Raw genomic sequence first — 17,576 nt, 5'->3', positions numbered from 1 at the left:
CCGTTATCGTTTATCAGTGACCTCGCGCGGTCACGCCTCCCGATAACGAGGAAGAACGACCGTTCGGTCTCCTGCACCTCGCCAACTTCTTCGTCTTCGAACGCTTCATTCCCGCTGATTCCCGCGACGGTGCACTGGGATGCACCTTTCTAACAGCATTCAGGAGCGCCCGTATCGATTCGCGTATCTCTATATATCGACACCGCCAGCCGTCACTTATCGCACAACTTTCCCATTTTCAACATTATATGTCTTCACGGAAATTTTACCGAAGCGAGATTTACGTGAAATTGATTGAAGGAGAAATACGATCTTATCATTTCATTTACGTTCCTCCGAAGCCCGCTCCTCAAACCGATTTTGGGCAGCTACAAAAAATATCTAAATTCATCTTTTTAATCCCCCTACATGTGTGGGAAGTTTTATTAAAATCAGAATTTTCCACTTCGCGAGGTTCCCTTGTTAGACTGCTTAGAGGGACCGCGGGATGACTCGATATTTTCACGGAGGAAGAAAGATCGGCTTGCGACCGGCCGAAGAATCCGCGGTTCAAAGTGCATTCAACGAGGAACACCCTGTGTATAGTTAGATATGACTCATGACGCATCGACGGAACGATATAAAATCAGACAGGATGATTCGGCCGTGGTAAGACCAACGACGGCCGCATGGTGTATGACGCGGCCCTCGGTGATGACAAAATGCGCGATCGTGTCGTGATCTAGCCAGAGAAAGAGAGAGAGAGACGACCGACCGATTGATCGACCGACCGGATGTCACTTCCTGCCCGTGGTCTGCCCCGAGTTATAACGCAAATTTCGTCCGTTCGCTCTTTCATCTTCATCTCCTTTCCAAACTCGCATTCTCAATGTGCGACGTTTGCTGCATTATTTACCATAATCGTCGAATGTCCTGACGTCAGGACGTCAGAAGAATAATCATGTGAATAATTATTTTCCGCGTCTATTGTACGTCGAGATAAATCAGTTCTTCCTTCGACAACGTAACGTTTCGCAACGATCGTACATATGTATTATTCGTAGCAAAATTCGGGTCGCCTGCTGCTGACCTTGCTCCTCCTTATCGTAGTTGTCGTGAGCAGTCGAGATCCGAGGTACGTCGGGATGTCGCGGATAACAGGCCGCCGCGCGGGGACTCTTGCTTCAACGACACGCCGCTTACTATTTTCATTTTATAATACATCGTTTATGCCACGAGAGATGCGAGAAGCGAGCGAGCGACGTTTATCATATCGGTGTATGCATTATCATGACGCGGCCGCTAATTGGACGCGCTCCGCGAGCGTGTATCTCGCGCTTTCTTCTAAGGACGTCGAGAGGAATGAGATCCAGGATGTGTACCACATAATCGGAGCAATATATCCAAGTGCGCGTGCGATCTCTCGCCTACTTTCGGACGTGTCATGCTCTATTAGCGGGCGGACGCGCGCCCGCGATAGCCCGGAATGTGCGAACGTTTTCGGTTTTCCTTTACTGTTATTTTAGAGAAATTCCCGTCGCGAAGTACCCGTGATGCACGGCGGAAGTTTCACCGAAGGCGACCGCAGGCTCTTCGCGAGTTCAACTTTGTCTGCGAGATATAATATAACGTAATAAAAAATTTATGCATGTGATATAAAATCCAAATTACGCACGTGTCTCTTAAATTAAAAGACAAGAGATATATTCATAAGTAATAAATAATTTTTAATAATTCTAGATGCTCTATTTTCAGATAAAAAAATATATCTTGTTATTTTTAATTCTAAAAATATCACGCGTAATTCCAACGATTGTTTAATAAATATTGTTCGTACTTCCGTCTCATGAAAATATCATTCACCATTGTAATTAATAATTTTCAAAAAATGCTTAGAAAAATTTTAGATAATATCATCCGATAAAAAGATTAATTTAGTATACGTCGCGAGAGGATCTCGGACACCCGGTGTGTCGTGGTCGCGCGCGTATTCTTCCAAGGTGAAGAAACGGTATGCGCGGTATGCGCGCACTCGCGCGAGTCGCGCGTGCACACGGCGCGAGCGAGAAGGAACTCTTTCGTGCGCAGGCAGACAGATGCATCAGAGGTGTAGTCGCGCGAACTGCATTTTTTTCGCAGTTCGTCTTGAGTCCAGCGTCCGAGAGTAACTCTTTCCGGAATTAACAAAATGAGGGAACAAGAGCGCGCGAGAGCCGATCTCATTGAAACGTCTAAATGACCGAGGAATTCAATTCAGCGAGCTGATTCTCCTTCTTAATCCAATTCGAGAAAGCCGAAAGATAAAATCAGATCGCATCAAACGCGCGACGGAAAATAAAATCGAGTCAAATTGTATAAACTGAATGTAAAAATTTATCATATTTATCTTCCGATTGACGTAACTCGACGTTCGCGGCGTTGGAAGTTAATCCTTGGACGGTTGAGGAGACAAGAGTGGGCTGCGTCTCGCGCGTCAGGCACTCTCGCAAATGGCTATAATTCACCGTCGTTTACACACGTACGGAGCGCGTACGGTACGTCCGTCCTCGGGAAGGCGGCTCGGCGTCCCGAGGCTCGTAATCGGTCGAGACGAGAGTGCCGCGGCGCGTTGCGCTGCCGGCCGCCACGCCACGCCACGCCACGCCGCGCCGGTGGCGATGCATCCGACCATCCGTCGCCAAGGAACGACATGCATCGCCACGGGAAGGAAAGCTATGCACGTTGCCCGCGTTTCCCGAACAGCACGTATCGTCTACGTGAGCGGTGGCGTGAATGCGCGCGCGGCTGCTGCTGCATTGGCCGCATATGCATGCTGCTCGTAATCGTAAAAGAACGAAGCGAGAGAACGGGCCGCGTAACACGGATGCGCGACGCAAGCGGATGCAAACGTTGGTGATCGACCGATCGATTAGGCGCTACTGACAATAATGAATCTCTGTAACAAAAATTAAAACGATAGTTCTCTCCATAACAGTTAAAACATTAATATCTATAAAATCTTTTCATGAAAGTATCACTAGCATTGATCAGGAAACAAGCAATAAATTACTTCAAGTTTTCCTAATTAATAAAAAAATTAAGACTTGAATTAAAAAGTAGAAAATTTTCCTTTTTATTAGTATATCTATATTTTTTTCAATAAATTACACATATACTAATAAAAAGGAAAATTTTCTTCATTTTAGTAAATGGAGTCACCAGTTGTATGCGAACTAATATTTACTAAAATGTAGGAAATTATTTTCTCAGTGAAGACTGCCGACAATTTATCATCACTTAAAAAAAGTTAAAAAATCATATGCATTGCCGATAACTTGTGCGAAATATTTTAATATTGCAAAACTTGGATCCAGATTTTATTTCAACATTGGTATATAATTTTTTTTAAATTAATTTGAGCAATTAAGGATCAGTGTACCTACACTATCTGTTTAGGTCTATGGATCTTTCTAAAAAGTTTAAAAAAGCCTCTCTAAAAAAGGAAAAAAAGGAAACAAACAGAGACGTGACCCAGGCTGACTGCCTGGGCGTCTCGGATTTGACACCCTTTATCCGATTTTAGGCTGGCGGCGGGTATTATTAGCCGGCGTCGCATGCTTCCGTCTCCTTATAGCGCACAGGGGACAATGCTGGCGAGAGATATATGGGTAATATAACGACGAAATATACCGACGGCTTTCGTCAATTTTGCGCGCCAGCCGAAATCGAGGTGATTACGAGTTCGGATTTCAATGATACATCGAAGATCAAGATTATCGCTACAATTTGGAGAGATTTTTCGAGATTCCCATAAACCGCACGCGAACGTATCGCATAACTTACGGCCTTAATTTTAATAATTTGCTGAATTTAGAGAGTTGATTTTTCCTTAGAAAAAACATCGAGGCATTAGTATTTCCGAGATAAGCCATTTTTGAAGGGAAAGTTTTTTTTACGAAAAATACTTTTAGAATATCGTAGATATTTCTCAAGATTTTAATACATTTTAATAATTTTTTTTTTATCTAAATACAAATTTGAAAAGAAGTTATTGAACTATAATATTAAATTTATTGACTTAATGGGGTAGCGTAATATCTACTTAATCTCATCTCTCTATTATAATAAGTATTATAGTAAGTCTTAAAATGATCTGTGTGAATGCTCGGAAATTTTTCATGCATGATTTTCGTTTGAAAGAATATTCACGAAAATACACTTGGGACTATATCCCGAGACGATCACGCAGGCTAACGAACTGCCATTTTTGTGCGAAGGTATAAACGACGTTACGGTTACAAATTGAACCCTGCAACCCCCGTGGTGAGAGTTTGTAAACATGGTCAATGAGCCTGTCGCATTAATTTAGTAATTTAGTACACTTTCGTCATTGTTGATCATACAATCTATTTCTTTTATTTTTGCCTGGTCTACTGCCTTACTGATCTGAGACAAGTAAATCCGAAACCTGCAGATGCAGAACATGAAAACAAGCTTCGTCATCTGATCGATGATCATTTTGTCCTTACAATTAACATCACTATTACCATAATAGATTATTATAAATATACGATTGTCAGCATTATTATAATTTCTGTATTATTTTATCGAATTCCAATTAAATTTTCTATAAGTATATAATTAGAATTCACTTTTTTCATATATATAAATATCAAGGACGTAAATTTATTTCATCTCGTTAAATAATTTATTGTTCAAAATATATTCATTGTCAAAGAAACAAATCATTTTATCGACTGGAGAATGTTTCTCTTGTACAAAACGCAATTTTTCGTTGCGATTAACAATCGTAAATTAATAAACAATATTGAAAATATAATTTTTTATGTCAGGAATGCAGACAATAAAACAGAGCTGGTATTGCATATCGATAACCAATTATAACATTTCAACACAGGACGGTATACATAAATACAGATAATACGAAATCAACTCCGATATAAAATCTCACAAACAAAAAATGGATTTGTTTTATATTATTGCAATTTACATGAATTAGCAGGTCGCGACTACGCGAATTTATTAGCTTGTACGATCTAATTTTATTAGTACACTGCGACGAGCATGATAATTCAATTGATACGTCGCGAATATTTTTAGATTTTGAATGTGCATTTTATATCCATATGAGATGGCAATATAAAAGAATTTTATTTTATTACAATTAGTTCTTTATCTTAATTTTTCACTTATAAATCACTATCTTCGTTTAGGAAACCTTTGAAATATGCACGATATAAGCATTAATCTATATGATCTCGTGTCGAATCGGATATTATTCTACTAACAGACAATTACTACTACTAATAGTCAATCTGATAATTGTGATGATATAAATTTTATAAGTAATACATAATTATCTTTACACAAGAACACAATGTAGTATAATTTTTCTGTGGAATATATAACCCTACTATAAATAAATATAGAAGCGTTTATTTAGTCGCAATTTTATCTTTTAATAATAATAAAATATTTAAAATTGTATTCATAAATATTCCAAGTTTGATACTAATAATAAGCTGCCTATACCTTGACGGTAGGTTTGACACCTATGACACCTATGGAAATCAGCTTTTTGTCGATAATGAATCATGCAGCCACGAGACCGTCATGAATCATGCCATTGTGAGTCAAATTCTCGAAGCAAATGTGTGTGTTTCTATATGTATAATATCTATTAAGATTTAAATATCTCTTCGTGTACTAAAGAGTACAACATTTTTGTTACTCTTCTTAGCATAGTTTACGCTAAGAAATAATTCTCTTAATAACGCTGCTCCGTGGCAATACCAGATTAATGTCGATTGAGATGAAAGAAATATGCAAAATATTTCTATGCGTTCTATACTTTCTACACGTTCAGATGGAATCCTATTGTTCCCTTCATAATAGGCAAGTTTCGCCCTACGCAGTGCGATCAAAAGTGCTGCTTTTCGCGTTAGATGATGTAACGAAGGTACACGCCATGCAGACAAGCAGACGATAGACCTTGACTGCGTGTATCTAGGCCGGAGGCCTTCTCTCTCCCGCTCCCTCTTTAACCTCAGACCTAGATCGTTTCGCCTCGATCGTAACTACGAGAGACTGAAGAGAGAATCCTTATCCGGCCGAGATGCGATGCAAAATTCTTCCTAATTTCCATGAAAAAAAGCTCAGGGCATTTTCGTTATACGGAAGGTTTCATTCGAACAAAATACTACTATTTATCTACGTAAAATATCTTTTGACTTCTCTCCCTGTTAAAAAAGAATCTTTAAACCTCACTTTCATAGAAAAGATGACTGATAATAAACTTTTGATGATCGTAACTTTCCTCGTCGAATCAAGTAATTCTTTCTTTAGGCATTTTTCTCGTATTCGATATACTGGCATTCGATAAATATTTCGAACACTGTATAAAAAAATTTAGCAAAATTTTTGAAATATCTGATTCCGCAGCTTCTTCGAAGAATCATAAAAATTTCCAGTAATTTAGATATAAATAATATCTCGAATATGAATAACATTTAAATATACCTATTAAAATATAATTTCTTGGACGGTACATTATTATTTGCCGAATTATTATGCCGAATAAATGAAATATCTTTGTTCTCTGAAACCGGGCAAATATGTCGCATCGTCACATAGTGACCGGATAGCGATTCGATTTTCTTCAAGAGTGTCTTCTAGCGACCACGACACGTTAGAAAGGCCACGGCGCATCGGATAGACGGACAGACGAACGAATGGACGAATGGACGGACGGACGACCTTGACACCGGCGACCGGCGCGGCGTCGTCATCGGGTACCGTTGTGCACCGCGTGCCGCCGGCCGGTAAACTTCGTGAATGGCGACCGCCGAGGAGGTGAAACGAGGCGCCGAGACCGCCCAAGTATGCAGGTGGAAACGATAAAGGTGCTCACGCTCGCGCGGATTTCAAGGTTTAGTTGCATCGCCAAGGTGCAACCCGTATTTCACACGTATCACTCGTGTAGAAAACAATTTTAAAAAATCAATTGGAGCGACACCTTCGCAGAAAGTTAGGAAGATTTTTTTCCAAGTTGTTTTCGTGCATTTCTCTTGTGTTTATAACAATAAACCTCTTCCGCGAATAATTCGATTATACCTAAGGACATTTTCTCTAAGAGAAAGGTGTGTCGGAGGTTTGTATAAGCGGCTAAGGCAATTTTTCATCAATCTTCGAAATGACTTTTCTCGGGAAAATAGTCTCGAAGAAAGATCCATCATCTTGTTCCTGCACAAAGGATCTTCCCTTGTTCATCACGACGCCTTGTTCGGCGGCACTGATTGCGCAATTATGCATAAGCGCGTATTTTTCCAAGGACTTTCTGACACGTGCGGCCGTACGTTTTGTAAATCGCAGCACGAGACTCCACTGGAAATCTTTTCCAGAAACTCTGAAAAGTCGGTGTCAGAGTGGAGACGTGCTCTCGACAGAGACGCCGTTGACACGCGTAAGATATTGTCCACGACGCGGAAAAGGACGGCGAACATTCATAGGGGATTGCGTCAGAGAGCGGCAAAGGGGTGCGGTAGGGTGGAGAATAGGCGCAGCAAGGATGATATCGATTAACCACCACGGCGGTGGCCGACGCGATGCCGAAAGGACGAGCTCTCTTCTCCTCTTTCCACCGGAAATCCCTCTTCGATCTCGTTAATCTCGTTTTCGCGCGCCTTCCGGTCTCGAAATAATCCCCAGCCGACGGCCGAACGCGATGGGGTGCGGAATGGAAGCCAAGGGGTGGGGTGATAATGACACTAATGCGGTCCGCGATATCCCGCGGCGCTGACAGAACTTTCCTTTCTGGGGAACATGATCCCCTCAGAAGAGATGCTAAAAAAACAACCCCAATCTTCTACCTATTAATTATTTATATTATTCTCATATTAACACTTGTATTAAATATTATATACTTTTTAAAAGTTTATACCGATACTTGGTTAAATACCGATCCACTTTTACTCATGAATCATAATTAATTCAGTCCATTATTTATAATTAAATGATTAATATCAAAGTACCTTAACTGCGATAAAAGTAGAAATTTTCTATATCTATTTACCTTTCTATATTATTCTTTATATTTAAAGAAATTAGGACTGTCGAATTAATTTAACACCTTCGATCATGTACGAGGCAGTGTTCAGTTCTAATAAAAGGAAATAGATAGGCATAGATACTAAGTCGCGACACTCGATAACCGGAGTACGGCTTCGGTTTTATTTTCGCTCCAATGCCCACGGCAAAAACTTCGGTTCGCCGCAAAACGAAGAGAAAAAGGCAAGTTTTGCGGTGCGCGCCGAGTCGTTCACTCGGTGCAATGACTAGAATGCATCATAACTGTCAACAACTCGAGCACCTGATCGGTCTGAAAAGTCTGTATTAGTCTATTACCTTATAAACGTTAAGAAAATAATTATCTGGTATTCATTATTAGAAGAAATGTATATAAGGGAAATATATTTAAAACTGAAAGACTATGTCTATGATACCGGAAAAATATTAAATATTTGATGTTGAAAACATTGTAATGTTGAAATATTGGGCGTCAATGAATTTCGCAATATTTCTCTTTTCTTTTAAAAAATGGTAACTTATTAAAATTCAATATATTTCAGAAAATGGATTTCTCGTAAAATATCTTACATCGTTAAACGTTTCCAGCAAAAACAAGGAAATGCCGGAGTCAGTTACATCCCGGCACAGGCTTCTATAGTTACGAAATAATTAATTTATCAACCATTATAAAGAGTCCACAAGAGAAGATTCTAAGGTACAACTGCAAGAAATAAACGCAGATTCTTCTCCTTCCAAGAATCTCGTGTAATCCAAGAAAATTGCATCGACAAATAATATAAATCCAGAATTATTTTTGTTGTTCACACTTTACATGGGAAGCGAGATATTGCGGATAATTTATATTCGCATAAAATTAATTTTTCCGTAAGAATAAATATAAATTTAAATCTTTCTTCGAATCTATGTGTAATTTTATGACTCATGCATGTAACATAAAGTTAATTGATGTCATTTTCTATCTCTATTATATTATTTCGGACTACAAAATGTAATCGCATTGTGACGAATGCAGTGGCGATTAAACGGCGCATCGACCTGTCGCTCGACTTGAAGAATCACTCCTTGAGAATCTTGATTAAATATTTGACGAGCGGAGTTTAAAGTACGAAAAGATGGCTACCATCTTTCTGATTATCCCCGACAGTTTCAGCGTTCATCACGGCAACGATTATACAATTCAACAAAAAAAAATCGATAAAGCGAAGCGCGGATCAATCGTGCCGAACGCATTCGTATGCACATTTAACAACGACGATAACGAACGATTCTCCAGCGATTTGCAGTCCGACTTGGGAATCCCGTATGCAATGCCAAACTTGGCGAAATCGAAAAAGTACGTTCCTAATTGCGCGCAACGGAAAAAAAATGTGTGAATGCATAAATAATGTGACTAAAAGTTGAGAGAATTCAATCGAAGCTCGTTTAAAAGGCTATATTAAAATAAAAATCGCTTTTGAAGATAACTTGGAAAGTTAATTTTTATAAAGCTATTCTTGCGACAAAAATTACTTGTTTTTTTTTTTAAGCACGACCATCCGGTTATTTATTACCGCCGTGTATTGGAACGCGATAAAAAAATGCATAGCAACGGTGACGCGTAACAGGCTGTACTGTAAGAACATTGGAAAATTGGGAAGATAACAGCCCCGCAGTGTCGACGAGTAGCTCGAAAAGACAGTAACTCGTCGTGTTGGGCGACTTTCAAACCCGAAGGAAATCCGCGCGCGTTCGCTTTCTCTTTATCTCACGCGCTTATTTAGTCAAAGCGCGATTGTATTATCAGCACCTTCGATAAGGACACAAACAAAATGGCACGGTTATCTGTCTACAAAAAAAAAGCGATAAAAAGTAAGAAGACAGGAGTTTCGTACCGATATATGCGATAAGCGGCCGATCTTATCCGACGGTTCTTCGAACCTCAACGTAATGCCGGTGACAATAAATTACCGTGTATTCGAAGAAGCAAAGTGTACTCGCGATAACGTTTCTCTTATTTTTTTCTTCGCATATAATCCGACGATCGCACTCATATATGTATAGGCGGAACTTAAGGCTCCTGGGTAGTCACCGCGGCCATATTGGATTCTTACTATCGATGCGAGGAAAACACCCAATTTTGTTGTGCATGCCATTTTCAAATAAAAAGACATTTCAATAAAACATCGCTATAGATCGTTTCAGAACACTTCCGAAATTGGCCGAAAACTACCCTTTTCCCTCGACAATAAACAAACAGCCATAAAACGAAGCCTAAACATACGGGAAAAACAGCCGTTTAACGACTATCGAAAGGTGGTGAAAACGTTCCTTCCGCATGCAAATCTTACTTTTCGGCCAATTTTACGACTTTCACGAATACGTTAAACGTTAGAGCACAAGCACAGAGCGAATAATAAAGAAATAGCACACACAACAAAATAGGTTGTCAACATGTCACAAAGGACAGAATTCTCCATTGGAGAGAGTTCTGATTTCTGCCGCGACGGTACGTCGCCACCGTCAACGCAGAGTTCTCGGCTCAGGGACCAGGAGCCTTAAAATTCCTCCCGATATTCCTTTGTCCAACCATTGTTATCTATTTTAAAGAAGACTTTTACTCTCTCGCTTACAAAATAGGACCTGCACTTTTACGCCAGCGCGCAGCGATACTTACTACCGTAAACCGTTACACGGTTCACAACTGTTCTCGGAGTTCTTGGATTAAAAAGACAGTTAGATCTCTCTTTTATATCGCGAAACCCTTTAAAAATTCGCACGTTCATATATGCACGTACGCGTTACAAAGTGCAAGGTGCTTGTCCGATACGTGATGCAACGCTCATTAATCAGCGCATATTATCTCGTGGCAATTAATGCGCGACCTAAAGCCAATTACGAGCGAGCGAGGTGCGAAAAGATTTAATTACTCGGCAGCGACGCGCTTTTCGCGCTTCTCACGGAAAATTATTTTGCGATTATCACAGTTCCGTGATTAACTTCAAGATGTATAGATATATCATTTGATCTTTATGAGATTATTTTTATATCGTGTGCGTTAAACAGTTATTTATACTAAATTATTATTAGAGAGTCTCGCGTTACATCATATATAAATCTCGATCTCTTTTGCATACATGTACATACTGCACTAATTACTTTACTTATTACTCGCGTTACGAATTTACTTTACAGTTAACGTGTAGAATTCATCTAATTGTGCACATTTAAAAACTAGAACTCTGACGTGAAACGCGAGGCTAGGCGTTTCAAAAGCCACCAGACGGTAACGTCGGGCCACCCGGTATAAGAATCGCCCAATTATCGCACCGTGGCAGAAACTGTGCGCATAAAAGAAATCTAAATTGAGACAGAGCTCGTCGCGAGAGATGAACAGCTGTTTTGTACAATGACTCCTCCCGGCGATGATCACGGCAGAGTAGCTTGAACCCGTTCATCGCGCGATAACCTCTTCTCGACGACGACAGTTGCGAGGGGTAAACCGACAATTCAAAATTTCGCGTGAAATGAATAGCAAAATAGATCGTAGAAATGAATAGATCTATTAATGAATAACTCAATGAGATTGTACGTTTCTTCGATGGAATTCGATGAAGGCTTAGCCGTTTGAAATCTGAAGGACTTGAAATACTTAAGAAGTCCTGTAGATTTCTAAAAATTTACTTTTAAGAATACAAGTTTTTTTTAAAGGCCGGCTGAGTTTTTCAACGACTTTCTCAATTTTTGGGTTTAACTTCCGAGTCTCTGAAGGATTAATTACCGGTTCTCCAAGGGATAGCGAACTGTCCATTGAATTTCTAGCGTTCGGCTTCTCAGGTTCCGGACTAAAATTAGCAACCTGTACAACCGAGAGAGAACGCCGTTGCAACTTGCAACACGTACTGCGTACTTACTGTCCGTCGCCGAATTCCTACTCTCGTCTAGCGAGACGCATGCCTTTCCAGACATCTCTTTCGACCCCCGCTCTGTTCTCGTCGAGTCCGTTCTAACACTCACTTAGAAATTAATTACCTTGCCACGAGTGGCACATGCGTCGCATTTTTGAGATACCATAACGCCCGCACCTCGTTGCCGATTCCACGATTTTGCCGCGATCTCCCGCTTCTATTCGTAAAATATGGAAAACAACTTAAAAGGCAACAACTACATTTGGCTTAAATTTGTACTGGCTTTCAATTTAATCGTCGTGCGTCCGGTTAGAAACATGTGAAACAACTTTAAGACTTCTTAACGCATCTTTCCTCAAGTGTACAACGTAAAAATAGCTTTAATTAATTCACAACTTATAAAGTTAGATATTCATTTGTTTCATAATTGACTATTCTATTTGATAACTCTACTCTATCGAATCTCAGAAATGTATATTAATATAAAAGCACAAATATGCAGTATATAATTACGTGTACTTTTGTATTGTTACTACCTGCACTGTTTCACGAGAAATATTTCGACTTAAAGATATCGACACTTCTGCTCATGTGTTTGACATTTCACAATTTATATCAGTAACAGATTGTCGATAATAATGACGTGCTTGCTAATGGTCGAGTTTAGAGATAAGCTTTGTCTCGTGCTACTTTGGGACACAATCGGAGAATATCTATTGTTTAAAGAATGTGCCCACTTCCGGTTGTGTTTTAGAAAAATAGAGGATAGAAATACAGAAACCCCCTCGGAGTCGATCTCTAATGGGACTTGACGGACCGCGACGCAATCTTGGTCAATGTAGCACAATACAAACAGACACCAGACCTCGTTTATCTCGAAACGGATTTATCGTACACCCTAAATAGCGCCAAGCCGAGATAAGATCCTCCAAATGTGACGTCCAAACGAATATATCGATGTCCGCCGAGTTCGTAGGACCGCGCCAACACGCAGGATTACGAGAAAAGAGGGAAATGTGTGGCCGAAAGGGGGCTTGGGACGGATCGAGCGTTCGTCGCGAGAGAGCGAAAGAGGAGCGCGGTCGAGAGGAAAAGAGAAAACGTGGAGCGGACAGCGTGGGGCAACGGAGGGAGGGTTACGGCAGGCATAGTGAGACGGTCGAAAGAGGCACGGACGAACGGACGAACGGACGGACGGACGGACAGACGGACGAACGGACGGGCCGGGCGGGGGAGAGAAGAGAGCGAGAGAGCGGAGAGACAGAGAGAGAAAGAGACGACTGGGTGGGGCAGCAGCCAGACGCCCCGCGGCAAACTGTCAAACTACACCGGCGGTTCCGCAAGCCGTCCTCCGTCCTCGTCGCCGTCGGCCGCCCCCATGATTAAAACTCACCATGGCTTTTCCGCGACTACGCGGTGGTGTGCGCGCGCGCGCGCGCGCACGAATGTTCCCCGACGCTCTTCCTGGCGGAAGAGCAACTTTGGGAAAGCGTATCGTGGGAAGAGAGAGAAACGGAGAGAAAGAGATAAGAGGAGATAAGAGAAAGGGGGAGAGAGGGAGAGAGAACAGAAGATTAGGTTAGGTTAGGTTAGGCATTCCTCTGCCTACAACGCATCATGCTTTTGTGCTCGTGATGAGTATTTATTGGATGTTATTGGTTGAGAGTATTATGGATAGCTTAATGATAGAGCAGTCGTTTATCGAGCCTGAGTTCGATTTCCAGTTTTGCCACCTCGCGTATAAAAAAAAAATGTTTCAACGAAAAGACAGTCTTATTTCTAATTAGAGACAAGAATCGGAAACGGAAGCGAGATACCAAGGTAACTGGACAATAAATTGTGATATCGCGTCCCTTGGAGGGCAGAAAATTCAGATAGCGAGAAAATTTGCAAGCGCAAAACGTGAAGCGAGTATCAAAGATCATCTCGGGATCAACATATTCTACGAAGAAAGGACTTACGACCCTCTCGGTGGAAAGGTCTTTGGGCTTTCAGGGAAAAAGAAACGCAGAAGATATCGCGACAGAAATTACACGGCGATACGCGCGACCGATAACGCGGGGAGAGAAAAAAAGGGAGGGAAGATGGTAGAGAGACGAGAGGGATATACAAAGCGTGAACACGGCATCGAGAACTCGTCGCGCGCGCCACGTTAGCATGCGCTCGCGCGCACGACGGAGCTGCGCGAAGTAAGCGGCGAGTTGCACGCGCACTGCGCAACCCGCCGTCGCCGTCGATCGGCTGAGAGGATCGAGAAAGAGAGAAAGAGAGAGCGAGAGCGAGAGATAAAGGGAACGAGCGTAAATATGTATGTATGTGTATGTGTCGGAGACAATCGTGTACTCACCATCATTTTATAATTGATCTTCCGCGCGGCCACGTTTTCCATTCTCACGGACATGGTCGCGATCCCGATGTGGCTGTTGCTGCAGGAAGTAGAGGAATCCGTCACGTCGTCGCCCGCTCGTCGGTGGGACGATACAGCTACAGCCGCGATGATAATAACAATAACAAAATACGCCGGCGCGACGCTGCGCAGCCTAAAAACCACCGTCAGCCGTCGCCGCCGGTCGCTTTCGTGCCGCCACTCTGGTTCCTTCACCTCCTCCGCCTTCTTTTTTACCTCCCGCACAGCCGCCGCCGCCGCCGCTTCCTCCTCCTTCTCCTCCTCCTCCTCTGCCTTCTCTCCTCGTTCGTCGGCGCTTCCTCGCCGCCGTTCCTTCGTACGTCCTCGTCCGCTCCGCGGCCGACGACGTCGTCACTTGCCGCACTGCAACACCGCGCGACGAGCTTCCTCGCTCACCGGCGACACTGATGGGACAACTGAGCAGAGAAAACCACACACTGTAGCGCGCTCGCACGATACGATACGATATGATACGGCACGGCACGGCACGGCGCGACACGGCACGTACGCACAGCAGACAGATAGATCACTAAACGCGAATTCGTGCACTCTCTCGATCGGCCGGTGGAAATCGGAGTAAAGCGGAGAGCAGAGGGAGAAAGAAAGAGAAATACGTGCGTGAGGCCGGCGACGTAGTGTAAGAATACCGGGCGAGACGCTGCCGCTCGGCTCGGCGTGCAGTGACGAGGGATGGCCCAATGGCGGCGTAGGAGGGGGTGGAGAGGACAGGGACCGATCCGATCGCACCGTACCGTACCGTACCGTATCGCACTGTGCTTATGATTTTAACGGGCCTCGCCACCAGCAATCGGACGTTGTCGTCGTCGTCGTCACCGTCCTCGTCGCGAAATCCAACGTGATGATAAATCGCTTTGCGCACCGTCGGACGGAGAAAGACGACAGATACCGAAAGAGTAGGAGCACTAGCGGGAGAAAGAGCGAACGTGTGCACGGTTAGAAACGAGGAAGAATGCGAGAAGAGGGGAGGGATAGAAGGAGAGAAAGATAGCACCGTACGTTGGCGATTCTGTAAGTGCCCGGAGGAAAAAGCGAGATGGAATGACGGGAGGGGACGAGAGGGAGAGAAGGGAAGACGGAGAAAGAGAGAGGGAAGGGGATAAGAGAAAGAAAGAGCGAGCGAGAGAGAGAGAGGCCGCTGCCGATCCGATGGCGATGCGAGCGACAGATGTCAAGAGGGTGTGTCGTGATCGTGGCGAGCGCACTTTTCACCGATTACCACTCGTATCGCTTTTAAATTGCCGCACAGCACGCCCCGGCGGCCGGTCGGTCGGTTGGTCGTGCTACACTCTCGCCGCTCGCGTACCTTTTCTCCGTCGCTCAACAACGGCGGCGTCGTCGTCGTTGATTTTCTTCTCGTTAATCTACACGCGTATCGAACGAATGGACGAACAAATAAACGAACGTACGTACGTAAGTGTGCACGCACGCCACGCATGCACGCACTGCACACACCCGACGAGGGGTTTCCCGCGGAGAGGAAAAGAAAATGGGGGAGAGAGGGGGGGGGGAGAGAGAGAGAGAGAGAGCGCACGCCGCTGCGCCGCACCGCGCCGCGAAACGGAGAGACTAACGGCGCCGCGACCGACCGTAAATCTGCACCGAGTGTAGAACGGAGTCGCGCCGCGCCGCCGCTTGTCGGGGCTCGGGGCCGACGGGGCCGCTTACTCGTTTCTGCCGCTGCTGCCCGGCCGCCACTGTCGCCGAGCGTCGGAGGCGGCGTCGATCGGCGACGCGACGATCCTTCCCGTGTTTCTCCTCTCCTCTCGTCGATCCGTTCCCGCGGGGAACGTGACCAGCGGAGCGTCCCCCTCGCGCCTCGCTCGCTACTCTCGACCTCGACGTCGACGTTGCCGTTGCCGTTGGTCGTCGCCGCCGCCGTCCCGGCCGTTACGACACGCGCTCAGCTAACTGAGCTAACTAGCCGTCGCTTCACCGAGCACACACGCGCACGGGCACACACATGCATATACATATACACACACGTACACGTACACGTATACACATACACACACGCACACAGGGAACGGCCGCTCCTTTTTCTCCCAATATTCTCTCCGCCGCTTCCTCCTTCTTCGCACGCTTCTTCCTCCGTCTCGTTACCGTTCTCCTCGTTTTCCCGCGCGGCCTTTTCCTCGCGTATCACTTCTCTCCACTTCTTCCAGAGTAGAACGGAACGGGGGCTCCTTTCCCACTTGAACGGTGTCGTACAACGTACACCGCGTTTACCCGTAGCGGGGTGAGCAGAGCACACACTACTTTTAATTTAACGGCGCGTTATTACAAAAATAGAGCTTGCGTGTAGAGCGTAGTAGTACGGAGCGATGTGAATGTTTTTCTTTCTCTCTCCCCTCCGCGTGTTTCCCTTAAATAAGATTAATGTACACGTGGTTAATTGTTACTATAGGAAACATTTAGTGTGTGTGTTGTCTTGTAGGTAGAGACTAAGCTACTGCCCGGCGAGGTGCGCCCATCTTGCCCGAAACTGAGGGTACACGCCGACGGGCGGCACCACCGTCGGCCGCCACCGAACGCCGGGGCCCGGGGCTCCGGCGGCCGCGCCTGTCTGCGCTGCCGCCACTCAACACACGCGCGGAACTACGCGGCACTATACGCGCGCCGCTCCGGTCGCGGCGGCGCGCGGCTTCGGCCGCGAGCGAGACAGCGCGAGCGGTCGCGCGCCCGACCCGACGAAGATCGACTACGCCCGGCGAGCGCGCGATCGCGACGAGACTTCGCGAGACGAGACGCGCGACGCGCCAAGGGGTCGGGCGCGCGAGCCGGTAACGCGGCCAAGTTTCAACGCGCCGCGGTTGGCACTCGTGACTCGTGCGAAACGCGTGGAGAGCCGTGGAGCCGCGAGCGCCGCGGCCGCAGGGTGGAGGGGAAAAGATGCGGCGAGAACGAGGAACGAGCAGGACGAGGAAGAGGGAGGGAGGGAGGACATTTCACATTCATTACAATCATTACGCTCGCTTCTCCGAGAGAGTCCTACCGAAATTCTGTCTTCTGTCCCAAAACGGCTCGTTTTCACCTCGGAATAAGAGGCGTATAATGCCCAATGCCGAGTTTGTACTTATCGCGAGAGAAACAGGGGGGGGGGAGGGAATGAGAAGAGAAATGCCTTTATCAATAAGTACGTAACGATCGAGCGCGACAAGTGCCGAACGTCTTGAGAGTATCGGGCGGGCGGTGGCACG

At 44.7% G+C, this 17,576-nt stretch overlaps 1 protein-coding gene across 1 annotated transcript in view; it reads right to left on the bottom strand.

The window, feature by feature from the left end:
• The window catches only part of Shep (alan shepard), a 35,607-nt gene extending 18,732 nt beyond the window's left edge, over window positions 1–16,875 (bottom strand). Inside the window, 2 exon segments of the mRNA XM_071787474.1 lie at window positions 14,299–14,774; window positions 16,045–16,875. Of these exon segments, the coding sequence (XP_071643575.1) occupies window positions 14,299–14,352 (54 nt within the window). The 5' untranslated portion in view covers window positions 14,353–14,774; window positions 16,045–16,875.
• Between the last annotated feature and the right edge of the window lie 701 nt (window positions 16,876–17,576).

Source organism: Temnothorax longispinosus, chromosome 9 (genome assembly GCF_030848805.1).
Source record: "Temnothorax longispinosus isolate EJ_2023e chromosome 9, Tlon_JGU_v1, whole genome shotgun sequence".
Taxonomy (NCBI): domain Eukaryota; kingdom Metazoa; phylum Arthropoda; class Insecta; order Hymenoptera; family Formicidae; genus Temnothorax; species Temnothorax longispinosus.
The sequence above is the reverse complement of the archived record's forward strand: the minus strand, read 5'-3'. Positions and strand labels throughout refer to the sequence as shown.